This window comes from Gregarina niphandrodes (genome assembly GCF_000223845.1).
Source record: "Gregarina niphandrodes unplaced genomic scaffold scaffold00030, whole genome shotgun sequence".
Taxonomy (NCBI): Eukaryota; Apicomplexa; class Conoidasida; order Eugregarinorida; family Gregarinidae; genus Gregarina; species Gregarina niphandrodes.
In genome coordinates this window covers 108,188-133,099 of record NW_011645799.1, presented here as the reverse complement: position 1 = coordinate 133,099, position 24,912 = coordinate 108,188, and the positions used below count along the sequence as shown (strand labels likewise).

Below are 24,912 nucleotides of genomic sequence, written 5' to 3'. Positions count from 1 at the left end.
TCATCAAAGCCGCTGCGGACCCCGGACAAGTACTCCCCGTCTGTCCCGCTGGATCTGAGGGGCTCTACATGTTACGAACAAATGATGTGCCGACAAGCTTTTCCGGCCCGCCCATCGCCAGTTCGTTCAAGACGGAGTTTACACCAAGCATTACACGGCCGATGGGAGCGCTGACACAACCGGTAGGAGCAGACAATCTTTCAGATGGTGCCTTGTTATCGGTGTCCTGTTTGGAGGACGTGCCCGGTTGGGAGGACTTGCATGATGTAGTTGTCTATGAGGATGACGGGTTCAGAGTGAAACCGCTCGTTCAATTCGACCGGTGGGCCTCGACGGACCGGTGCCAAACAGTGCGTGCACTGACGGTGTTTTGCGCCGCCTGCCCAGGCACCCTGCAGCCCACGTACTTCAAGCGCATGAACCGAGTTCTGCGAATCAACTGTTAACTAACTGAGTCTGCGCACTGAATTAGTTGTCATCACAGCGATCCTGAGTTTTCGGCTTTGAACGAAACGAAAGGCACCTGCTAGGAGGTCGACCGGAGAATGGGAATGCCGTACAGTGGATTCGGTTATCCATCCCGATCCGCTGCAATCTGCCACCCCAGTTCGGCATTATATGGGTGGGTGGCCCAAAAGCCGGGTGACCCAAAAGCCGAATCACGACCCCCGGTCCCATTGACCAGAAGAAAAGAACCATCACTTAATGTTCAAGTGTGACCAAGACTGATTTTGGTGTGGCCGGAAAAACTGCTAGAGGACGGACAGATATCAATCAGGAAAGAGTGATCTACTAGATACAAAAAACACTTAGGTGACACAATGACAAGCATCATTGCTGCTGTTTCTTCTCGTCCTCATCATCTTTAAGGATTTTGACTGGCACAGGTTGGCCAGCGACGAAGCTTCTGTAGATGGATCCTTGGACTTGTTTCTTCAATTTGATTGCGCTGTTAGTTTCGTACCCAGCTGTATAGAAGAATTCCGACGAAGGTGACTCCTGACCAACCGGCAGGTATGCTTCTCCACTATTGTTGGCCGTCTCAGATGGTGATAACTTCATGCTGCCCGCGCCTTCATAATTACCCCGGATGTTCCTCTTCAAAATTTCCTGTTGTGGGAACTGCGGTAAGGGCTCCGGCGGCGAGCGGCACTGCGGGCTCACTATCTGGACCTTCCAAGCACCCTTGAATGCCTTCGAACCCTTCACCGGATAGCCTCTAAGATACCACACACGTTTCACGCCAAAGGTCACACACGATCCGCCAAAGGTGTCGCCCCGTAGGAGGTGTTGACCTAGGTCAGTTTACCTGTAGGTGGTGGCCTGGGTCGTAAGTGGTTTGTAGGGGTACATGTATTTCGGTGCCTTGTCCTGCTTAGGAACAGTGGTCACATTAACAGTCATTTCTTGGTCATCTGACATAGTGTAAAAAATTTGTTTGCCACCACAAAAAGGTTTCTGCTGGTGAATGTAACCCCAGTGCCTGACTCTCCCCGGGTTGAGCTCCCCTTCCGGGTTGAGTAGCTCTTCCCAGCTCGGCCCTGGGGTGGAGTGACAATGATCTCTGCAGCATCTTGCTGAACAAAAAAAAACTATAATTCGTCGTGTTGGTCTCATTGAGTGAATAGCCTACGAGCCTCTCCGACGTGAGTATTTCTGGCTTATGCGTTTAGTCATTCCATTTCGTCTTTGCTTTAGGGGATGGGTAGTACTCCGGTCTGGCAAGCTTGTGCGATTTCGTGGTGCTCGAAGTTCAGGTCTAGGTCTTCGAAGGTTCCGAATTTTCGGCTCTGACTCCGGCCGGTGGTGCTTTTGGCTACGACGTCGCGTGCGGCGTATTTGCTGTAGCCGGTCATTTGGTAATCATCTTGATGATCGGGTGTGGTTACAATGACAGTGCAGTTGGCGAGCTTTTCCAGGAAGCGGGACTCGTCCATGGGAGGGCAGAGTACGGCGGAGACGATGCTAGTAATGATCCAAACGGCGTAGAGAGCGAGGAGGGTGGCACAGACGGTGGAGAGAAGGAGGAATAGGTCGGCGAGACATGACTTGTGATTGTAGGTGTAGACTGTGTAGGCTGCAGCGGCTGCGCCCAGGACCCCAGCGGTGGAGGCGACAGTCAAGTTGTCTAGGTGGCGGGTGTAGGGTTTTGTGCCAAGCACGTAGCCGCACATGCCGAGGGAGAGCAGCGCCACGGCGATGTAGCACACAGTGCCGGTGCGATCGGCTTCCGCCGTGCAGGCGACTCCAAGGAGAACGCCCATGGCAAGTTTCCACAGTGTTTCGGCCACACGGATGAAGGGCACACGCGCGCCATCAAAGAAGAAGGCATTCGCACCGTTTGTAATGGGACCGGCTAGTTGGTGAGTTTTGACGAGCAGCGGGACCGGCGTTTCAGCCTGGTCGGCTTCTAAGAACTTGGTGAGGCCTTCGTACGTGAAGAGGATATCGAGCCATTTCGTACGCAGCACACCAGCTACGAGGCTGTCTCCGCGGAAACAAACGCAGGGCTTGCGCGCCTGCTCTACCAACACGACCTGAGGGTTCTTAGCCAGCGGGTAACCGGCCACACGGTGGGCCTTCTTCAATTTCGGGACCGGGTTAAGGCCACTCTCTTCGGCACTGGAGCTGTAGGAGTGGCGGCTACTAGTGGTTTCGTATGCCGAGATGGTCGTGGGCTTGATGTCAGCGACTGTGCTTACCCAACGGTACTCGAAGCAGTTACCCAACAGGCCACGGTTGACCGGTTGCGTGAGCAACTGGTCGCACTCCAAGTCGGACCAGTACCCCTCGAGTTCGCGTTTTCGTGTGGGTCCGGTTTCACGTACCGAGTGCTCCCAGACCCAGGTTACCTCTCCGGAACGAACGGCGGAGGCAACAGCAGCGAGTGCGCCAAGGACCCAAATTGCAAGGCCGACGAGAACGGCCCCGCCCGCGACAGCCCACAGCACGGTCGATTGGGGGTGCAGGATACAGAGCGTGCCGGCCATTGCGAGGGGGAAGCAGAGCAGGTTAAGAGCGCGGTGTTCCCAGTTGCCAAATTTCATGCGATGTGGGATGGTGAAGAGGTCGTTCTTGCGCTGTGCCATGCCTCCAAGGATGGCTGCGTGTAGCAAACACAAGGCGATCAGAAACGCCAGAGCCCAAAAGAGGCAGCCCCAAGCATTCCGAACATCGGTCACATCGCCCATAACGCTGTCACCCCACAGACGAAGTCCGTAGCCCTTGGAGAAGACGGGTTGGTGGGAAGCACCGCCGCCGAAGTCCGTTGCCACGCGCGAGTAGTTAAATGAATTAGTGATCTGTGGCGCCGGCCAGAAGAGTGAGACCCACTTGGTCGGGGTCGCCAGCGACTCCATCGGAGCGGAGCCACGAAGCTTGTTACCGAAGGTAAAGAACTGAATCACGAGCGCCAACATTGAGGCGATCTCAGTGGTGCCCAATGGCCGTCCGAGCCCGAAGACCTCAGCACCACCTACGACCAAAAGCATAGCCAACACTAGCAGCAGCAGACTCAATCCAATAAACGCCCCCACCAAGTAGAGGAGCGAAGAACCAAAGGACCCACCGAAGGAAACCGGCCAAGTCACTGATTCTGTACCCGCATTGGCCGTGAGGTAGTAACTGTGGTTGTACTTAAAGGGCAGACTCTTCTTACCATCCAAGAGACGCAAGTTCACAGAATTGTCCGATGTGTGTAGGGTGTACATAATGTCACCTTTAAGCTTCGCCGGCGTCACGGTCGCCATTTTGTCCTCCAGCTTAGGGTCCGGGCAGTTGATCTTCTTGGTTTGACTATTGGACTCGCACTCTATACCAATCTCATTCAGGAGCAGGTCGGGCATGGGAATCTCGCTCACTGGATAGTTCGCCGAGACCAGAAATACATTCTTCTGACGGTCTGGTAACCCACTGCTCGATGCAACCGATCGGTCTTCGCAAACCACCTCTACAACCTGGCGATGACGGCTGCCGTCCTTCTTAAACGTAAAGTCACCCGGCTTCCGCTTAACACCGTCCACGTACAATTGCTGACCTGGCGCACACTCCAAGTTCAAAGTAAACTTGGTTGCGTTTGGAGAGATAAACGCTTGCTGCACAGTAGGCTCCTTTGGGTCTAAAGCTCGCAACAGCAGACCCTCACCCGTCGAGTCATACCCGTCAAAGTACTTGAGAGCCGGCGCGGCTGATACCGCCGCCACAGCTAACGTCCACAATAACATGCTCAAAATTTGGACTAGAAAAATATAACACCAGCTCCAGCACCTATCTCTGACACACACAGCAATGAGGCTAGCACAAACAAGCCTCTCTCCTTGCCCCCACCGCCTATTTGCTGCCGCTATTTGGATCAGAAGACTACCGAACGATCAGAATAACTTCCCCCAGCCGCGCGCAAACGAATGAATCACAGCTCAACCGCCACAAAGCGGCTAGGCCGCGACAAGAACTAGCCAAGCCGCGATAACAACCGGCTAGATCGCGATAAGAGCCGGCTAGGTCGCGATAAGAGCCGGCTAACCCTCAGGTAAGAAGAAAGACCTGTAACCCTCAGGTAAGAAGGAAGACCTGTTTCAAAAACCTGCAGCAAGTTGGAAGCTTTGGAGATAGGAAGAGATTATAGGGCGAAATATAAGTCGAGCGTGTGAATTCAATGACACCAGACATGACCCAGCCGACCGGGCTACGTCAGGGACCAGAAGGAGTCCATGGGAGACGTAAAAGATAGAAGCCACTTGGTGTTAGTTGACTCGCACACGCGTGTTATGGGGCGCCTTTCTTCGTCTAAATCCAAACAAAGGGATCCCCAGGAGACATCCACGAGCCAGTCCAATCCTGCGGCGTCCGGTAAGGTGTAGTTCATGCTTCGTTGGTATTTCGTTTTGCCAAGACGAATGCTGGGTCTACTCGGTCGGGGCAGAACAAAGTCAAATAAAAGAATATCCAGTAGATCTTCATATTGTTCCTCTTTAAGTTCGTATTCGGGGAAGTGGTCGGATTTGATTTGTCGGAGAGGCTTGGGATTGATCGGTATAAATCCGATGTTCTTTGTGAAATCTCTGTAGGTACCGTCCCTCATGCATTTGGTATCGAGTCCAAGATACAAACCTTGGTGAGCAAAGGAAGCGTCAAAGGTACTGAGAGCTCCAATGCATTTGCCACTGTCAAGATTTCTGAGGACTGCAGCCTTCTTGCGACATACAGGGGATGCTCCGCAGTAAAGGTTATCCCGGACCTGGCCTCCCAATCTGGACTGGTGCCACTGCATCGTATCAAAGGCATCCCCCATATCTTCCAGGTGACGACCCTCCAGGTCGTCATGCGACCAGCTGTTCTTCGGTTTTGTAACCGGGCGCTCATTGGGAAACACTTCGGACGGTTTATAACCATCGAGTACCCACACATCGCGTGTCATGTTGCAGGGTTTGAGGTCAAGGGTGCTTTGCTCTACGGCCAGACATTCGTGGGTGTCCGTAGTCCGCAATACAAAGGCCGGCACGTTGATTAAATTCGCCTTCAGAAGCGACGGTCTGAACCTGTCTATGTACCAGTTGAACGACCGGTCAAGGGCTAAAGCTTTACGGTCCACCTGGCCGCCTGGCTTTCCCCCCATGCCTCTAGAAAACTGATGACTTTCGTCATTATCAGTCTTACGGCCGCCCTTTCCGTCCCCGTCCTTTCCGTCTCCGTCCTTTCCGTCCCCGTCCTTTCCGTCCCCGTCCTTTCCGTCCCCGTCCTTTCCGTCCCCGTCCTTTCCGTCCCCATCCTTTCCGTCTCCGTCCTTTCCGTCCCCATCCTTTCCGTCTCCGTTGTGGATCAGGTTTTGTATTGCTCGGTCGAGGATGCTTTCATTCCTCCGGGAAGTGTCATATGGTGTATATCCATGAATATGTGCTTTAACAATATTCGCCCATTCGTCGAACCACATGTCGACAGTTTTAAGTTTGTTTCCGCTGACTTTGCGGTTGTCGACGGTGTATGGGAACTTGGGTCTGAACACATGTGATATTTTTGCGAGTCTGTTAACGACGATCTCGCCACCGGACATCCAAGTCTTGACGCTCTGTTCGATGTTCTCACCGCCCCAGATCTCCATTCGGCTATCAAATCCTCCTGTATATTCCCACCATTGGCGACTGAGAGCGAGCAGTCCTCCTGACATGATGGGTACCTCATCGTCATCATCTTCAAACCAGTTGAAGCGTAAGTCCCAATCGAACATCATCTTGTATCCTACGGCATTACCGTCTTGTTGCCAAGTTGTTCCGTTCAATATCGGGATAGCCGGCACAACCACGCGATTTGGATTCGTTTGGATGTCTCGTAACAAATGGGACAAGTAATGTGGATAAGGCTTAATGTGAGCATCCAGGAAGATGATTACGTCCCCTGTAGCATGATCCCCCCCGATTTGTTTTGAGCGAATCAGACCTTGCCGCTCCTGATTCACTAGTATTTTCAACTTGGGACTTTTCAACAAAGACGGCGGAATAGCTTTAGCAATTGGAACTTCATTCTGATCGTCCACCACGATAATCTCACGCAGCACATAAGGATTCGTCTCCGCAAAAATGCTCTCAATCGTCCGACCAACGTAGTCATGCTCGTTCAAACAAGGTAAGACGATCGACACACCTCCTTCACTCGGGGCCAAATCGATGAGAAACTGTTCACTTAAACTCCGGAGCTGCCAACCTCCTGCAGTGGCTATCAGCTCCGATGAGGCCTTTCCCTGTCCACTGACACCCTGTGCCGAGACCAAATCATTGTCTATAAGAGTGGTAACATTTGGGTTCCGGAAAGCCGGGAATAGAACCGGGGTTGCGGTACCATCCTTAGTGGACGCGGTACCATTATTGCCAAGTGGCGTGCCCACAGGTGCGACGAAGAGGGGTAGTTTCAGAAGACCTTTCCTAATGTGTCTTGCGGCAAGGAATTCGCCGTTGGTTGCGAGGCCTGGATGTGTGCTTTCCACGTGGCCGCCAGTGGAATAGTCCGCAGGGACAAGTGAGACGCCGGTCTCCAAATCCCAGATGCGCCTAACGGCCTCGGTCACGCTCTGCTCGTGGATGGTTGTCTCACGCTTGAGGGTGAGGTAGCCGACGAGGAACTCGAGGAAGACCCAACGCGCAAATCCCTGAAGCCCCCAACAAAAGTACAACGCGGAGAGCGTGTTCCGCGGATCAAAACGCCAACCCGGTAGTTTGCGCTGCCACTTGCTACTGAACCACGAACCGTCACTCCGACGTAACGGTTTGCTGTGCGAATAATCGCTCGTAATATCACTGCTAAACGTGCGCAGACGCCGCCCTTCTCCCGAACGGCGGCCTTCGCGGGGCGGCTCCCCTGAGTGGAGCCGAGGGTCGTTTTTGGCGGGGTCGTCTCGAACCAAACCCGGCTGCACGCGCAGCTGCAGCGACCGGCGGTCGCCGCTTAGATCCAAACCAACGTTCCGCCCAGCCTCCGGGTCGTCCGCAGAGTCTGTGGAATAACCCAGGTTGCACAACTGTGGGTGCGACGCGTACTGCGCCCTGTTAGACTCGAAAGTGGTCGGCTGTAACACGGTGGCGCTGTGCCCGCGTGGAGAAGGCAACGGCGTCACATCGCGGCTGCGGTCGATACCGTAGATAAACACCACACTGATCACGCACAACGGAATCGTCAGAAAGTAACTGCCCTCAATGAAGCACACCAGCGGTACCAACAGGAATAACAGGCACACCACGGCCGTGTACATCCTGTTGACGGGCATCCTGGCGCATTACTTATTCCACCTAAAAACCCAGCCACCACACCCCGGGTCAGTTCTCCTTCCCATCAGTTACCCTTCCAGCCTACTGTCTCAGTCATCTACGACGGGCGCAAAGTGCCCCTGGACGTCGTTGCGGCTGAAAGACGGGCCGAGATAGTAAGCGCGGGCCCCGGTGTGATTTTGAAGGACCAGGTCACCCCACTCGTCGACTTGGAAGGCGGCCGGGACGAAAGTCGTCTCATTCGGGCACACGGGTGCGGGGCATCCGTAGGACAAGAGCCCATACGCCAACAAATGGGCGTAGCGGTCGCGCAGACCAAGCTCAGCGGCCACGGTTGCGGTGGCCGGAGAGGTCACGCTCGGGGCGGTCATTGCCCGGGTAGTCGGTGGGGAGATCACGCGGGTCAGGTTCAGCGGGGGAAGGGCGGGTGCGTCTGGCGAGGTAGCCAGCAATTGGGCCCACAACGAGTTTTCGAGTTGGCAGATTTGATGGAACGTGCGCGGGTCGTCGAAAAATTGGGGCCTGGGCATGGCGAGCACTTGACGATATAACGCAGAGTCATCTCCGGGCCCCCGCTTCCCCGACCCGGGGGCCCGCAGGCCGGGACTGCAGAAGAAAGTTCTGTAGAGGAGGTAGTCGCGTGCGCCGCACACGTGTGTGGTAACATGACGTTTAACAAGTGCGGCGAGCGCGGCTTGCACACACAGCATGGCCTTGACAGGTCGGTCGAAGAAGAGAAGGGGTGCGACGAAAGGTTCTTCTCGCACGCCAGTGTAAGGCCCGACCAACGCAGCGGTTTTGTGCAAATGTGCGTCCGACGCCGGACTCAACTTGAACGGCGGGTACTCAACCGCCCCCTCGCCGCACACACCTCGCATAAGTCGTATCAACCACGCCACCTCGCCCGGACGCGGCCCCAGACACTCCGTCAACCGACCCTGATCGGTCTCAGTTCTGTTCTCGGTCTTAGTTCTGGCCTCGGTCTTGTCTTTGGCGCCAGAATTATCGGCGGTTCCGGGAGAGTTAAGGAAGGGGGACCAGTCGAACGTGGGAGGTTTCGCCGCCGCTGGGGCCGGGTCGACCGCCGCGTCATGACCACTGGGTGGCGCCTTTTGACCAGTTGGTGGTGACCGGGGAAGCGGCAGCATGAGGACGATGCGTGTGTCGTGGCCCGACACAGGTTCCGGTTGCGGTACATTGAGTGCCTGTCTCAGCTCCGCCCCGTCCACTTCGATCCGGAGTTTCTCAAAGGTCACGGCCAGCTGGTACAAAGCCGAAAACACGTCTTGAAACCGCCCCCTCAGTGCTACCAACACCCACTCCGACGCGGCTAAGCGACTACGCAACTGTCCCTGAGGCGACCCCGGGTCGGCCCCTGCCCTGCTCCGGCGCCCTGCCCTGTTCTTGTCCCCTGCTCTGCTCTTGTCCAACTCGTCTTCGGAACTGTCGATGACCACCAGGTCCTCCTGCGGCCCCCGGTAAGAATGTGTCGCTGACGCTGACGCATAATCCGCCCCGGTCGTTTCCGCCTCTGTCGCGACCGTATAGTGCCCTCTTCTCCCCTGCTCTTCCTCCTTCGTCTGCGTTGTCGTCTGGGTGGTCATCTGCGTCTTCATCTGCCATTCCGCTTCTGCTTTCCTCCGCGATTTGGAGGGACCACCTCTCTGGCGCTTGTCCGCCCACTGAACCGTGACGCTCCGCAGTTGCTCCGGGTCAGCAAGCGCCCACCGGGCCTCCCACAACAACCCGGGCAAGAATAACTCGAACTCGACAGTACACGTACGTATGTACTCGCTGATGACTTGGTCGCAGAAGTAGTTAGCCAATAAAAACGGGAACTGACCAGCCACCACCCCCGCATCTACCCACACCGACTGGGGTCCACTGTGGCCGTAGTAGCGCCTAAAAGAGAGCAAGCACACTTGCTTTGTGATCGGGTGCACATGTTTAGAGTTGGAGTCAGAGCACACAGGGTCGGCGCTACGATTTTCTTTCGAATCGGTCGCCGCCGCCACCACATTGACCTTCCACACATTCACCTCCGACGCCCGTGTCTTCCACAGTTTGCTCTGTGCATGTCCGGCTGCTTCGCTCGTAGCCGGTTCCTCGATGCTCAACATATTCTCAATGTGCAAGGGCACATACGACCGTAACGAGCTGTAGGCAGGCAGCAGTGACTGACCGTGCCTTCGTATGGCCGCTGACAGATCGGCCCACGGCGGTCGCCAAATTAGGTCTTGCTGCACCGTCTCATCGTCGAGGACGGTCATCCTGCCTCCACTCAGGTGACAACTAATCCTAGCCTCCCCCCACGGGTCAGCTGAGTCTCCAGCGGGAGGGCAGCCTTCAGCGAGAGTTACGGACGTAATTCCCGACAAGTCCGAGCATGCCGTACGGCATCCCTTGGCCGCGGGCGAACTTGGTCGACGCTGTTGTTGAACGGTGATATCTCGTTCTTTATAACCTCCGGTTGTTTTCTCACCCATATCCGTCACACGCGTGTCTTCCTCAAGGGTATTTATCCCATGCGTGTTCTTTTGCTCAGAGCTTCGGACGGCACAGGCCGTTCGCAGTTTCTGCACAGCTTCCACCTCCTCGGAGGCATCAGCTCTGAATTTAAGTGGGTAGGATACTTGAAGTAAAGTTTCCGAACTGTGCAAGTCCACCAGCACCTCTCCTGGCACAGAGTTCAAGTCGACGGCTCTGCTCTTGGGCAGCCGGTAGTGGCTGAAGCTGGGGTCGTGGTCTCCCTGCCAGTACCAGAGAGTGTTACCGGGAATAACCTCGGTCAGATGGAACATCAAGCTCTTCAAAGCTTCGGAATAGCTCCGTCCTGCACCCTCCGATGGGGGAACCTTCGCACCCAGCTCCCAATTCACGAACTTCTTTGAATCGTACCAAAGGAACATTTGCACCGTCTTTTGCGACGTCGGGAAGAATTTGATAAGATTCCTCATCTCATAAACAAACTGACTGTCAAGGGCGGTACCTTTGTCAGAACCGATTTCAACTCTATCGGAGCCTTCTCGACGTCGTTGTCCTAGCCATAGGGCAAAGAACTTGAGCGCCAGGTAGGAAAGCAAGTCATTGAAGGTCGCGGTTTCGAAATTCTCGCGCGGCTCCCACGTGTCGTAGTACGGTGCCCAGTTGGTCCAGCGCGTGTTGTAAAGCAGTTGCTGGCCGTCGAACTTCACCTCGTAGGGATAGTCGGCCGGGTACGTGTCGGACTCACTCTCGGCTCCGGTCTCGCCTTTGGTCGTGGAGCACAAGACCCCATCGTATGATACCACCAGTCCCAGTCCGCGGGCCGTCTCTCCGTCACTCAAGGACCGGAGACGCTCTTCTATGTACTGTATCACATCCCCGTCCGTTTTCTCGACCGCCTCCCGCCGCCTTTTCGGTCGCATCAAAAATGAAGTTGTCGCTCCTGCCTCTCTTGGCGCTCGCGGTAACTCTCCCTGCAACGCACCTCGTGGACCGCACAAGTGCCACGACCCGTCAGTGCGGTCCCAGCTACCGTGCGGGGCCACACACCACGCTGCGCTGTCCCACACACCACACTGTGCGGTCCCACAAGGACTACGCCTTTTTCAGGACTACGGAGACTTGTGCCGGTGCTCGTGTGATGAGAGTGTGATCGAGGAGATTACCATGGTGATGCCCACGTCGGCCAGGTGCTCCATGTGCACTCCCGAAGTCTGTCGACACGTGTTTCTCCGTCAGTGCAAAAACGCCACCAGAGTGAGCACGGAATGCGTTAGTAAGCGAACCACTGGACGCGAAACAACTAGCAGCACACGTGCAGCACACGTTTTAGCGAAGATTAATACGAGTGAATGGATCAGCGGCAACGACACGTGGGACGAGACTTGGGCAGGCAACGACACTTGGGCCGGCAACGACACTTGCCCACCCTTGGTTCCAGGCCCTATCTACCCCTTCCCCTTCCCCTCCCCCACGCTACCGTCTGTCGATGGTAGATAGGACAAGTGTGAAGTACCGCCTGACAATTGAGATCTATTATGCCGCGTTATTACTGCTCGGATTCCTAATAATAGCTATTAATGTGAAGCCAGACTTGGCGTATCCTTTGAAGGTGAGAGTGGTCCATGATCACCTCTGTTCTCGGGCGTTTCGGAACTTCCAGGCGTTGCAGTTCACGAATGTTTATGTTTCGGAGAAGTGGATGGTGGGGGGGGACTTCACTCACGGTAGTCTTTTTAGATAAAGGATCGGGGCATATGATTTTATTTTTGTGAATGGTCGATGCAGTTGCAGCTATCGGTTCAGGTACGTGTAACACACGTGTGTGCGAGAAGTGTGTGTGTGTGTGTGTGTGCGAGAAGTGTGTGTGGTGTACCTGTATGGTGTCTGTGTAGATAGTGGTGTAGACAGCAGTGACGATGGCAAGCAGCGCAACAAGGTCAAGGGAGCTGGGCGACGTGTATTCCGTTACCAGAGTGACTTGTGGATGTCATCGGCCCTGGAGCGGTCGGTGTTGTCAGATATCAGCAACTACCCGGCGGAGCTACGAGAGGACGTGTGGGCATCCATATATAGTTACCTGAGGAGCGAAGGACGGCGATCGGCGGCTGCAGGACGGTTGTCGGGTAAGCACTCGTCGTCAGACTCACCACTGAGCGAGCGGTCATCGAGTTCGCCGAGCGGTCATCGGCCGAAATGTGTGTGCGCCGCCTGTGCGATGCCGCGACTGAGTTGCTTATTTGGGTTCGGGGATGCGCCCGAGGACATCAAGACGGTCGCGCCTTCGGATCTGCTGCCACGGTTCTTCTGGTATCGGCACGAAATCCTACGGAGCCATGGGCAGCAGGCAATTGCGGAAGACGAACGTAAACAGGAGGAACTCGAGGAAGACGAGGAAGACGACGTGATCGAGGTGGAGGACGACGAAGAACCGACCAGCGCCGTGGCCGACCCCAAACTGCCGGACTTGGCTGCGACAGGTTTGACTCTCCCCTCGGGGTTGACCCCCCAAGGCTTAGCTCCTTCAGGCTTAGCTCCTACAGGCTTAGCTCCTTCAGGCTTAGCTCCTTCAGGCTTAGCTCCTACAGGTTTGGCTGCCGCGACGGGAGAGGGAGATGCCAAGATACCCAAGGAGGCGAGCCACTCTGTGGATCCTGGGGGGTCTGCGGATCCTGGGGGGTCTGCGGATCCTGGGGTGTCTGCGGGACCGGGCTTTTCCACAGGGCCGGGGACGTCCTCCGGTCTCGAGAACTCGAACGCGGGTCTAGGGGTTTCAAGTACGGTGCAGCCGGTTGTGGCTTCCCCCGCGGACGCCTCCTCGACAGGCGGTTCGGGCGAAGCCTCAGCGGGCGGTTCGATGCAGGCCACGGCCGGTGGGTCTGTGGAGGCGGTAGGAGAAGGGTTGGTGGAGGACATTTCTGAAGATTTGGTGAAGACGAAATCGAAGAAGAAAATAACGGTGGTGCGACAAGTGGTGGAATCGAACGAGCCTGGGCTACCGATTAAGACGACTGAGCCACGTGTGGATTCGTTTTCCAATGCTTTGCGGGACCTCCAATTTCGGTTGAACCGACACGGCATTTTGGCGGACCCGCGTTCCTATCTGGGTCGGGGCGAAGAGAAGTATGACCGGACGGACAGTTTGTTCGACGACGAGGAAGACATTTTGGTTTTGGATGACAGCAGCAGCGGCAGTGGGGACGAAGAGGACGAGGGGGTTTGGGAAGAGAGTTTGTACACGTCAGGGGAACATTTGTTCGTAATGGACGACGAGAGCGAAGAGGAGGCAGGAGACGACGCACAGAGAGACATTGTTAGATATGAGTTCACCAAGCCGACCCAGTTACCGCATGTCTACACGCCCCGTGGCTGGAGACAGGTCGCCCGCCGGTGCAGAGTCCCTATGCTCTGTCAATGCTTTTTACGTTGCCTCGAGTACGTCGTGACGTCGAAGCGCGTCCAGTCGCTTCAAAAAAGCGTCTTCAACAGCTACGAACTTGTCACTGTGGACGCCGAACACCACACAGTCAAACTCAACGCACTGGGTGAAGCAGAAATGAAGGACGTCATGCAACTCGTGTGCCACACAAGCTTCATGTGCTACGTACTCCCCTACAAACAATCCATTGTACCCAACGACCACCCACACCCACATACCGACCACCCACAGGCTGCCGATCACTCGCACCCTGAACACCAGATTGGTCGCTCTGACGAAGGCCCACAGGCAACCCCGCCGTCCATGCATGTGGAGCCTTCGCAAGCCACGTTGGATACGATGGCTCCGGAAGCGGCCGTCCCTTCACACACGAATGGCTCTGCAGAGAAGTCGGGCTCTGGTGCCGGGAGGCTGGATGGCGGGAGGCTGGATGGCGGGAAGCTCGATGGCGGGAAGCTCGATGGCGGGAAGCTGGATGGCGGGAAGCTGGATGGCGAGAAGCTCGATGGCGGGAAGCTGGATGGCGGACAGTCTGTTGGCAAGCTGCCGCTGCCGTATGACGTAAAACAGTTGCCTAGTTTCTTGAAGTACCTGAAGCCGCCCATGGACAACACAGAGCTTAACGTTTTTGACCTGGATGCCAACGGCAGCCTTGCCAGCAGCCTGAGGAACCTCTGTGTCCGTTACATCTCGCCTTATTTCCCGCAAGACGACCGCTACTACAACAAGATGTTGTGGATCTCAGTTGTTGAGTATGTAGTATGCCTAACCGAATACAGGGAAACCCAGTTCTTGGTAGACGCAAAAAGGCTACTGGAGGGCAAGCAACTTATCGGAGGCGGCGATGCAGTCGATGGGACTCATGACACCGTGGCCACCAGCTCAAAGAACGTCACCAGCTCATCCCCACCCCCCTCGAAGAGGGAACCGACGTCCAGTCAGTGGCAAACCTTGTTTGAATCTCCGGTCACGCTCCTCTACCTCTCGGCGCTCGCAAAAAGAGGGTTTCTGCTTCGCGAATTAGTAATGGCAGACCAGCAAGACTACAGCAGTCTCGTTATCAAGGCCTTGGCGAGCCCCATCAATCTGGGGTCTGAAACTTCAAATGCACCCCTTACGAACGAGCTTTTGAGGAAATATGCATTTGACTGCTTGGTCTGGGTGCTCTCCAGACAGCTGGATCCTCCGGATGACTCTGATCCCGCGGACGGGCCGAGTCAGCAAGGCGGCATGGCCGTTGAGGATGAAAGGCCCGAGTTTCGAGCCCTCCTACAGAAGATTTATTCTAAATGGACTATTCTCCCAGAGAGCACACCCGAGGGTCAACAAACGGGCACGCAGCAAGCAGGCGTTCAGCAAACCACGCTTCTGGAGTTCCTTAAGGAGAAGGACGACCCTAACGCGTCGGGGCTGAAGCGGAAACGAGATTCAGCGGCTCCGACCGAGCCTGCGGACGCGGAGACGACTGAAAAAAAGAAGCGCACACGTGTGCTCATTACAGATATATTGCAAACACATCACATGCGAGCTATTGATTTGCTTCAGGCATCTCCTTTGGCGTTGCCTATCCCCTTTGGTGTTGCTATTCAGTGTATGAAAGATCCAGCTCCTGAACAAGGGACTGCATATGCCAGCCACGTCTTGATTGTTTTACTTCATCGGTTTGACGACATACAACACATTGAACTGCAGCTACTGAACTGCGACCCGCCCCTGCCGCAGAGCTGTGTGGAAGAGCTTCTGAAATATGAGGAATCACCTTCCAAGTCTATTGACAATTCTTCAAGGACTCCCCTGGTTTCTTCAAAGACTCCAAATGCTTCTTCGAGAACCCCGGCGTCCTCGAGAGCCGCTAACAACAAAAAGAAGATTGGTCCGTTTGGTTCCTTACCCCGGTTCACGTGCTTGACCGCGTTCTTGGACCACATTGGCAGCGTGAAGCGGTTGACTGTGGAAGGACGATCTCGCTCGTTAGTGTATGCGGGATTTGACTCCAAGACAAAGGCGTTCAGTCTGCTTTCGTTCCCACTGTCGTATCCCGCGCATCAAGCCCATACCGATGACCTGAAGCGGGAGGACTTCGTTTCATCGGAAGCGTCCAGCGTGAAGGCGAGAATCTCCATGCTAGACTTTATAACGCTGCATCTTTGGCTTCAGATGTTCAGCAGCATACGATCAGTTGGTACCACTCTTGATCTAACGGTGGTTTTCTCAAGGGGAAGATCCAGAGACGAAACCAAGGTACCCCCATATCTGACCAAATCAGTAGCTAACGGTGGAGATGTCCAAAAGGAGTGGAAGGCCAACCTAGACCGCTTCACCCTCGCCCAGCTTTCTTATCTAAAGGAGTGGATTGCACACCTCCGTAGCATCTTGTCAGTCGCCGATAAAGTAACAGTTGTCTACAAGAATTTTGAATAACGCTATTGTGACCATCTATAGGTGCAAGCGATCATCTAAGCGATGAAGATGTCTCAGATGAGCCTTAATTGGGCCATAAATATATGAGTGGTAATTTCATAGTGAGCACATGCCCGACCGAGGTGCACCTGGAATGATGTCTTCGATCCTCCGAAGACTATTGCCCTCAAGAAGAAACGAAGATCCTTGCGTGCATCCTGACTTCCAGTGCGGACCCATAAAGTATAGCGTGCCTCACTTGCTCCAACTGGTAAGTTTTCCTTTAAATTTTAGGTCTACTATGCATATATAGTCGCGCGATTTAAGTGCGTCTGCCCGCGGGATTTAAGTGCGTCTGCGCGCGCGATTTAAGTGCGTGTGCGCGCGCGATTTAAGTGCGTCTGCGCGCGCGATGTGTGCGCATAAAACGTGGGTGTCCAGGCGCAGCTTGTATACGCCGTTCTGACTATAAATCTCTTCCGCATTGTCTTCAGGCTGATGCCTCCAAGAGAATAGCGCTGCCTGACGCGGCTCGCGCCCGCCTCGACGCGCTGGATATCTTGCGCCCACCTAGAACCGATTCGAGCTTTTGCTCGTGCTCCTCTACGATTGCGGGCACTTCTAGCGGAGGTGCGGTATCAGCCGGGGGGCTGGGCCGCATCATCATTGACGACCTGAATGATAGCACTTGGCCGCCCTCCACTCCAAGTCCGCACTCGTTTGGCTCGCCGGTCTCCTTGAGTCCGGAGATGGTCGACAAACTTACTGCCAGGAGAAAGAGAGTGGACCTCAATCTGGATGAGCTCATCGGAGTGACGTCTCGGTTCAGCTTATATGACCCGCCTGCTGGATTCCGCTCTCCCAGTGGAGGATTCAGCCCGAGCGGTGCGTTGAACTTTCGCCTCGGGAAACGAGGTGGTAGGACGGCATCTAGGCCGGGACTTACTAAACAAGCCGAAAGGGATCTAGACACGACAATGAGGCAGCCAGGGGTGAGAGAGCCCAGAGGTAAAGACCCAAAAGCTAGAGAGCCAAGGGCTAAAGAGCCAAGAACCGGAGAGCCAAGGGCTAAAGAGCCAAGAACCGGAGAGCCAAGGGCTAAAGAGCCAAAGGTCCGAGAACTAGGCGCTGGATCAGAACCAGTCGCTACGGAGGCACGAATGAGATCGCCGAGACGGCGGACGGTCGAGAGTCACGCACGCAGCCCCAGCAGAACTCAGCCGGCAAGTACATCTCAGCCACCCAGCAGAACTCAGCCGCCCAGAAGTCGGTCACAGAGGCCTCGGAGCAGCCGACTGCGGGGTCGAGAGCGCAATCGATCGGCGGATCCTTCGGCCGGTAGAGCCAATTCCACTACGACAGCTCACTCGGCGACTAGAGCGTGTTCAGTTACTAGAACCAGCATACTACGGCCGGGGTCTGGGCCGGGATCTGGGAGCGATCCTCGGTGCAGGGACGGGGTTTTTGATCCGTTGCAGGATCTGGAGTCTCGGCAGGACTCCGAGAAACAGAGCCCTCTTGAAATGGTTTTCGCGCTCCGCAGGACGCAGTCATTGAAGCAGGCGTGTGCCAAGTTCGTGGCGGAGAGGCAAGCCGAGGGGGAGTCGAGAGAAAGCTCTCCCCATGCCTTATCGCTCCGGCTGCTCTTCACGACGGCCTCGAGAAGTGGCACTCCGCGAGCTCTGATACATATCCGGAGACTGCTCCTCGGAGAAACCGTCCGGCCGGAACTGGTTCTACAAGAGGCCACCGCCTTACTCAGACACGCTGCCGGGAATGCGGAACATCTCTGGGACCTCACCTCCATCGTCCTCTGCTTCGCAGACGCGCCACCCACCACCTTCATTAAACATTACCTCCGCCAACTCCACTCCATACTGTAAGTACACCTTCCGCGCACCGCTTGCTAGCCACCGCGCACGACCCCCTGACCACGCTTCCCCAACCCCTCTGTTTTTCAGGACCGAATACACCGCGCCCTCTGAGCTCTGGGTGTCTGATTGGGTAGCGTCCAAACTGTGACGCCAGTGTTGGCAACCGGCATCCAAGTTATCGGTGGCGTCATTACTGACCAACGTTGAACAGGTTATGTTATTTTTTTTTCCTTCCTTCTTTATTTCACCGACTTCTTTGCTGTCCTATTCTTTGCCCTTTGACTCCTTGCCCTTTGTTACCCTGCTATGCTTCTCGTTGTGCTGCCGTCCTTGTTGCCCGATCGTTACCAAGGTCGCCCTGCCCCTTACAGTTTTTAAGGTATAATGGACGGTGTATGCCGCTGGTATAAAACTAGGAGCTAAGGGATGGTGTTTATACTTCTTCTTCTTCCTCCTCGTCGTAGCCTTCTTCATCTTCGTCGTAGCCTTCTTCATCTTCGTCGTAGCCTTCCTCGTCTTCGTCGTATTCTTCCTCTTCATCGGCGGCGGCGGCGGCTGCTGCCGGTTTCTTCGCGGCAGCGGCCTTGGGTGCAGCTTTAGGCTTGGGGGCGCCGCCTCCAGCCTGTTTCTTGCGCCACCACCAGGCGGCGGCACCGAGGATTGCGAGGACGAGTAGGGTGCAGACAAGTGCGATGATGATGATCTTAGTTTTGCCGCCTCCTTTTTTGCCTCCACCGTCGGTGCCGCCGTCTGTGGAGGAGCAGTTGAACTGGACGAGACCCTCGACGACGCGTTTGGCGTCTTCGGAGCCGTCGCCTTTGGTGAGAAGGACGCCGCCGCGGCCGCGTGTTTTCACAATGTCCGTCCAATAGTTAGCGGCGTCGTCGGTGGTGATGACAATGAGCGCGATGTCAAAGTAGCTTAGATAATTCTGGAACGCGGTCTTGTCGACCAATTCGAAGCTGCGATCGCAAGTCACGCACGAGTCAGGGTTGTCAAGCGCCGTACTGCCCTCCAGATCGCCGCCCTCGCCCTTAGCCTTGCCCGCGGCGTCCGTCACGATCACCATGACCTTGTTCGTGTTCGCCAACAGGTCCGGGGGGTATTGCGTAGACACCAGGTACGCCGTCGTTGAAATCGAGTCCTCCGCCGCGTCCTGATCATCCACCGACTCAAACGCCTCAAAAAATGCTTTGGTCTTGCTTTCCTTGTCCGATGTGTTTCCCGTTCCAACCACATCGTAGTAACATGTAGTCTGCGCCCCGTCGGCCGGTTGCCGATCGCCAAACACGGACACTCCGTAGTCGAACGTCGGCACCGTGTTCTTCACGCCGTTGATAAACGCGGTCACGTACGCAGCCCGGTCATCAACCAACGAGTCGAACGACTTAGTCCCATCGATCTGCAACCACAATTGCACAGACGCGCAGGTGCCACTGGCTACGCCAACCAATCCCGCAATGATGGCCCAACCTCTCATCTGAATCACACGTGTTTCGGGGGGGGGGCTGTGGGGGGTCCAATGTGGGGTAACCCACGCGGGGAGCTAGACGATCAAAGTCCACAACCGCGGGACCTCTGGGCAAGCCACTAGTAGCAGCCACTTATCAGCACGCCACTGATCATGAATGAGTACGGGTAGTAGGTATGAGCGCGCATGCGACACGTGCCATAATAGTAACGCTCTGTAACACCGTCTTGCCCAACCATCTTGTCCACCCCCATCTTGTTCCTATCCCCATCCCCATCTTGTCCCTATCCCCATCCCCATCTTGTCCCTATCTTTCATATTGTCTATCCACGTCACGTACAGCCATTAACCCATGGTGGGGTCGATATTGGGTTGGGATGATATTCGGGTAAATTAATGCAGAGCCACGCGTCATCGATCCGGCGCATTTTCAAGGAGTGGAGGGACATTAGCACACGTGTGGAGGGGGAGTTGGCAGCTGGGCGAGAGTTAGCTTGGAGTACGCATCCGTTAAATTCGGAGGAACCTTTCGAGTGGCACTTTACAATTCGAGGTCCGGCGGATTCGGCGTTTGAAAAGGGGTTGTATCATGGACGTATTACGTTGCCTCCGAATTACCCATTGGCACCGCCTAGCATCTACTTTATGACGATGAATGGTCGCTTCGATGTGGGCAAGCCGATTTGTCTAAACGTAACCAGTTACCACCCAGAGGAGTGGCAACCTGCATGGGGCATTGGGTCCATTCTGGACGCCATTCACGCATTCTTCACAACGCCCGGGGAAAACGCCGCCTATTCGCTGGACTGGACAGACTCCACCCGCAGACAGCTCGCTTCCCAGTCCGTCTACTACCGGTGCCCCCAATGCGATCGTTCCAACAAGGAACTTATATCCCTCGGCCACCCCCGCTTTGGGACCAACGACGCCTCGCCCAACATCAGCCCATTACGAAGCCCCACTACGGGGCACCAAGCCACCTCTACGGGGCACCAAGCCGGTCGCTTGCCACCTGAAGGGCACACTCCCCACTCAAACTCCCCCGCGGACGCCACAGCGGCCTCCGCTGATGGGGCCTCCGCCGCAGGGACATTGGCTCCAGGAACAAACCTAGACGGCACGCCTCGCCTCAGGGAGCACTCGCCTTTGGGCGCTGACTCGGATGCGGCCGCCGCTGACGAAGAGAACACGTCCTGCTACTCGGACTACTCGCTCCTCGAATCCATCCCGCTCCTCTGGTGGCTCTTCTTAAAATTCCTCATCCGAAGCACCGACCGCAAAATGGTCAAGCGGACGCTCTTGGGCTTCCTCGCACTCAGCCTCCTCATCTACGCACTACTCCCCATCGTTACCAGCGAACTCTGGTTCATCCAAAACTTCCCCATCGCGCGACCTGGTCAAGACACTACCCTCGGAGACAACTTCCAGTTGAACTTCGCAGAAACCACCGAAGAGTTTCCTCTGCACAGGTGGCTAGTGGCACTTGCCCTGCACCACTAAGTCTGACAAATAGGCCTGACCCTTTCTTACTGCATCCCAGGCACGAACCCCAGACGCCAGTTTCCCGTAACTTCCTCCTAACTATCCCTAGCTACTATCCCAAGGAGCGCACCCAGCCCTTTCCCGATTTGAAGGAGACCTTTCCCCCGGCACTGGGCCCGAGCTCGAGCCCGAGTGGTCGCAATTTTTATTTGATGGGCAACTGGTCTTCGACCTTGGCGGCGCAGGACGCCAATAGGACCCGTATCGTCGTCATCTGCGTCTCGGTGACGCTGGCGGCCGGCATGCTGATGGTCTGCGTGGGCGGTTTCATATCCTACAAGGCGCGCGCGGACCGGCGCCTGCGAGAGAAACAGCTCGAGGACGAGTGCGACATAGAAGAGCATCGCCTCAGAGCCCACATGCTTCTCACCCACGCCGCGTGCTCGGCCCCGCCGCCGTGTGTGGCCCCGCCGCCGTGTGTGGCCCCGCCAATGTATGCTCCGCCGTGTGAGGCGTGCAGCTATGAAGCGCAAACAAACATGTACGCGCCAGGAAACATATACCCAGGAAGGGCGCCGTGCGCGGCTTGCAATGCCTGCCCCGCTTGCAACGCCTGCCCGGCCTGTAATGCTGGCCTGCCATGCAATACGGACCCAGCTTCTTTGAACCTGGCCTTAAGCCAGACTCCCATCAGCCCGGCTCCTACGTATCTCACGCCAATCACGCCAGCAGGAGTGGTCGAAGCCTCGCCGACCTATCAGTTCTCGGACCCTCCATCAACCCACATACCCGGCGCCGTCATAATCAATATGGTCCCCACTGACTGCGGGGTCTAACCGTCGGCCATGAACTCCCAACCAAGTTGTTCGCTGCGGTTAATGTTCCTCAGATCACCTACGTTTTTCCCTCACCAATATTTACACGAAACGAATTCACCAACGAGCTCATAGACGATGTCGTTGTTGTTGTGGACGTGCTCACCGTCCGGATCACGACAGTGGCTGCGATGAACCGCCTGACTGGCTGGATGGCTGGCTAGTACGGCTCTTATTATCTACTTCAGCCCCTGCCTGACTGACTGACTGACTGACTGACGAACTGCCGAGTCAGTCAGCCCGCCCGCCCCTGTCGGTGCTGTGGGGTTGCTGCATATACTGAGTGAGCACGCCTGTGGTGAGGGCGATGACGGCTTTGTCGCATGAGAGCGGGGAAAAATAAATATGAGAGCGCTCGAGCCTGTGAGAGGGTTCGAGGTGTTTGGGCGTGTGAGTCAGAGCACGTTGTTGGCGGGGTTGTTTCGCGTCGGCGCCGGAGGGATGCTGCAGTCGCATTCAGAATTCGACGACGCCACTTTAATCCGACATCGGGTCGCCTTGCAGCTCGACGGCACACACCCCACATTGTACCTGACACTGGACACACGCGGGCTTCCGGCCGGGGAGGATACGCTCTGTATTCTTCGCGAAGCGGTCCGAGGATGGTCGTCTGACGCCCTGTTCCCAAACCAGCGAGGATTGCAGGTTCGACCTGGAGATCCAGAGGCGGCGGTCCAGCTGGATGAGCGCCAGTTGCACGGCGCTCACTTGCCCGGTGGTCAGCTAGCTAGCACGGAAGTTGTGCGTAAGAAACTGGCATGGATCAGGCCGCTCGTGCTTCTGGTTAACGCCAATGCCATTGCCGCTGGCGCCGTCCTTACCGACGCCAACCGACCTGTCCGTAAGGAAGCCGTGGCGCGCTTCTTCGACCACAACGGAGAAGGCGACTACGTCCGCCTCCTATTCGACTCGGACGAAAACGACCAAGAAGAAGCGGCAGCGGCGACTCAATTAGCGGCTACGGACCGCATCCACTGGGACATGCACGACGAAACTCGCCTGCACGCCTGGACTGTCGTTAACGACGAGGAGGACGATGAGTCCGACGGCAGCGAGTCCGATGACGATGACACCCTCATTCTCAAGTGCAGAAGACGAGGGTAAGTGATAGGATGCCGGATGATAGAACACCGGATGACAGAACACCGGAAAGAAGGCAACCACGATAATGAAGTGCGGATGAAGAGGCTCATCTGACCACACGGAGGCGAAGTTCGATGCTAAACCATTGCCCAATGTAGGTTCATGTTTAAGGATGCACCCGTTCACAAATGCGCCGATAGATATGTCTCGGTAAGCGCCTTTTGCAAAAGTATTCCAGAATGAAACACCAGTATTAATCGAGTATATCGCCCCCTGAGGACGGTCAAACGTTTCCGCCTTTTTTACGATATGCTCGTCGTGGTCATGTTACTAGATATGGTACTCGTCGGTGACAGCGCACAGTGAGTAAAAGTTTGAGGTCTGTTATATCGAAGAGACTTTGATCACGGGACACGTCAAATAAGCGACACTAGACGGTTATGGTTACTCACTTTTTGACGCCCACCCACTCAGCACCGTTCTTCCTTAGACAGCCGTTCATACTGTCCTGGTCTCCGGGGCATACCTAGTGTTGCCTTGTTGTACGTGTGTGTGCACTCACTTTTTCAGTTCCTTTAATCCATTGATTCAGTCGTATGTCTGAAGCACCACCGCTTGAGGCTTGGCAGCTTACTTAATTTTTGAACAGATAAAATGAGGAGTGTAACGGGTCTCGGGCACGGGGGGTGTTCCACGTCGTGGTTAGCTTGTCTGTTTAGGAGTGAAGAAGGGATCTTGGTGCCCGCAAGAATTGATGGGGAGCCGCTTGAGTCTCGAGACATCGTGGTGGAAATAGATTCTGGTCTTCCAGCAGTGTGTCTGAAGGCCTACTTCCCCAAGAAGGTGAAGAACCCCCCGTGCTACCCGAAAGAAATACTTGGAGGTGCGGTGAAGTTCTCGTTTGAGCACGTGGTACCCGCGGCAGTAGTTCCAGTGAAGGCCGGGATGGCGGTGGTAAAGCCTATCATAGCTCTAGTGAATGCTCACACTATTGCAGCTGGACACGAACTGACGGCCGACAACCGGAACGTTAGAAAGGAAGCGGTGTTGCGCATCTTCGGTAACAACAACGAATACGGATGCATAATTCGCGACCTAGTGACTTCGGGTAAGGATGAACAGTGGGACGACCATCCTCAAGGCCTTGGCAGGCTTCGAGCACGGAGGATAAGGGATATGTAATCCTTCTCTCCCTTTCTTCCTCGCCCAGCGTACGATCATTGACTCGGTCAGATCGACGAACTCTGGACGTGTCCTGTCTTAATGGCGTGTCCTGTCTTAATGGCGTGTCCTGTCTTAAGGGCGTGCAGGTCCGTTTCGGAGCGTCATAAAAAAGGTTGTTGGTTTTTTTTTCCGTTTTAGATGAAGGGTCCCCGAGCATTCAAGAACGAAGGACCGTCGGAGTTGTTCCTGGCGAGTTTGTTTACTCATCAGAACGGCCGATTGGAGCTGACGAATGTTGCTGAGGATGAGAAGTTAGAATCTCGTGACTTGACTCTACAAATAGACGACCGCTTTCTTACTGTGCCCGTGCAGGCCTACTACCCAATGGATTGTGCCGAACGACCGAGGTTTGCGGAAGACGTTCTCAATGCTGCGGTCAAGATTTCTATCGGTCATACTACCCTCACCGACCTAGTTACTTTGAAGCAGTGGATTAGACCCCTAGTCCTTGCTGTGAACAAACAAGCAGTAGCCGCCGGCGCTGACTTAACCGACGAGAATCGCCCCGTGCGAATGGAAGCAGTGGCCAGGTGCTTCGGTGATCGAAGTGAAGGTAGTTTGATCACCAAGTTGCAAAAGACGGCCGAACCGAAGGACTGGGATCTACACACCAAGCGCCATCGCCTCGTCGTGCGCAGAGTGCTGGAGTGAGTGAATGCCCTAATGACTGGACGGGTTTGGACGAAGAAACTACCAAAAACTAGGAGGCGCTCGCCATAAATAATACTCGATTTGGGCAAGGTCAAAAGAGTTGCAGCGGGGAGTGGAGGCCAGTGGAGGCCAGTGGAGGGGAGGGGAGGGGAGGGGAGTGGAGGGGAGTGGAGGG

The 24,912-nt window shown here is 55.5% G+C and overlaps 11 protein-coding genes across 11 annotated transcripts; 6 read left to right on the top strand and 5 right to left on the bottom strand.

Annotated features, from left to right (window-relative positions):
* Window positions 1–831: 831 nt before the first annotated feature.
* GNI_124380 (hypothetical protein) lies at window positions 832–1,422 on the bottom strand (the record flags this gene model as incomplete). The annotated part of the gene is made up of 2 exons (XM_011133665.1): window positions 832–1,219; window positions 1,310–1,422. The coding sequence occupies 2 exons, from the start codon at window positions 1,420–1,422 to the stop codon at window positions 832–834; spliced, it is 501 nt and encodes a 166-aa protein (XP_011131967.1).
* A 272-nt stretch (window positions 1,423–1,694) lies between these two features.
* On the bottom strand, window positions 1,695–4,223 carry GNI_124370 (putative transmembrane protein; the record flags this gene model as incomplete). The annotated part of the gene is made up of 1 exon (XM_011133664.1): window positions 1,695–4,223. The coding sequence occupies one exon, from the start codon at window positions 4,221–4,223 to the stop codon at window positions 1,695–1,697; it is 2,529 nt and encodes an 842-aa protein (XP_011131966.1).
* A 461-nt stretch (window positions 4,224–4,684) lies between these two features.
* Window positions 4,685–7,753, bottom strand: GNI_124360 (glycosyltransferase-like family 2 protein; the record flags this gene model as incomplete). The annotated part of the gene is made up of 1 exon (XM_011133663.1): window positions 4,685–7,753. One exon carries the CDS (start codon window positions 7,751–7,753, stop codon window positions 4,685–4,687), a length of 3,069 nt encoding a protein of 1,022 aa, XP_011131965.1.
* Window positions 7,754–7,843: 90 nt separating this feature from the next.
* GNI_124350 (hypothetical protein) lies at window positions 7,844–11,161 on the bottom strand (the record flags this gene model as incomplete). The annotated part of the gene is made up of 1 exon (XM_011133662.1): window positions 7,844–11,161. One exon carries the CDS (start codon window positions 11,159–11,161, stop codon window positions 7,844–7,846), a length of 3,318 nt encoding a protein of 1,105 aa, XP_011131964.1.
* Window positions 11,162–11,166: 5 nt separating this feature from the next.
* Window positions 11,167–16,098, top strand: GNI_124340 (putative transmembrane protein; the record flags this gene model as incomplete). Its single annotated transcript, XM_011133661.1, has 4 exons — window positions 11,167–11,202; window positions 11,349–11,514; window positions 11,735–11,968; window positions 12,134–16,098. The coding sequence occupies 4 exons, from the start codon at window positions 11,167–11,169 to the stop codon at window positions 16,096–16,098; spliced, it is 4,401 nt and encodes a 1,466-aa protein (XP_011131963.1).
* A 728-nt stretch (window positions 16,099–16,826) lies between these two features.
* GNI_124330 (hypothetical protein) lies at window positions 16,827–17,960 on the top strand (the record flags this gene model as incomplete). Its single annotated transcript, XM_011133660.1, has 2 exons — window positions 16,827–17,189; window positions 17,556–17,960. The coding sequence occupies 2 exons, from the start codon at window positions 16,827–16,829 to the stop codon at window positions 17,958–17,960; spliced, it is 768 nt and encodes a 255-aa protein (XP_011131962.1).
* Window positions 17,961–18,384: 424 nt separating this feature from the next.
* GNI_124320 (putative transmembrane protein) lies at window positions 18,385–19,431 on the bottom strand (the record flags this gene model as incomplete). Its single annotated transcript, XM_011133659.1, has 1 exon — window positions 18,385–19,431. One exon carries the CDS (start codon window positions 19,429–19,431, stop codon window positions 18,385–18,387), a length of 1,047 nt encoding a protein of 348 aa, XP_011131961.1.
* Window positions 19,432–19,818: 387 nt separating this feature from the next.
* Window positions 19,819–20,922, top strand: GNI_124310 (ubiquitin-conjugating enzyme; the record flags this gene model as incomplete). Its single annotated transcript, XM_011133658.1, has 1 exon — window positions 19,819–20,922. One exon carries the CDS (start codon window positions 19,819–19,821, stop codon window positions 20,920–20,922), a length of 1,104 nt encoding a protein of 367 aa, XP_011131960.1.
* A 1,202-nt stretch (window positions 20,923–22,124) lies between these two features.
* On the top strand, window positions 22,125–22,883 carry GNI_124300 (hypothetical protein; the record flags this gene model as incomplete). The annotated part of the gene is made up of 1 exon (XM_011133657.1): window positions 22,125–22,883. One exon carries the CDS (start codon window positions 22,125–22,127, stop codon window positions 22,881–22,883), a length of 759 nt encoding a protein of 252 aa, XP_011131959.1.
* Window positions 22,884–23,516: 633 nt separating this feature from the next.
* Window positions 23,517–24,044, top strand: GNI_124290 (hypothetical protein; the record flags this gene model as incomplete). The annotated part of the gene is made up of 1 exon (XM_011133656.1): window positions 23,517–24,044. One exon carries the CDS (start codon window positions 23,517–23,519, stop codon window positions 24,042–24,044), a length of 528 nt encoding a protein of 175 aa, XP_011131958.1.
* Window positions 24,045–24,224: 180 nt separating this feature from the next.
* On the top strand, window positions 24,225–24,737 carry GNI_124280 (hypothetical protein; the record flags this gene model as incomplete). Its single annotated transcript, XM_011133655.1, has 1 exon — window positions 24,225–24,737. The coding sequence occupies one exon, from the start codon at window positions 24,225–24,227 to the stop codon at window positions 24,735–24,737; it is 513 nt and encodes a 170-aa protein (XP_011131957.1).
* Between the last annotated feature and the right edge of the window lie 175 nt (window positions 24,738–24,912).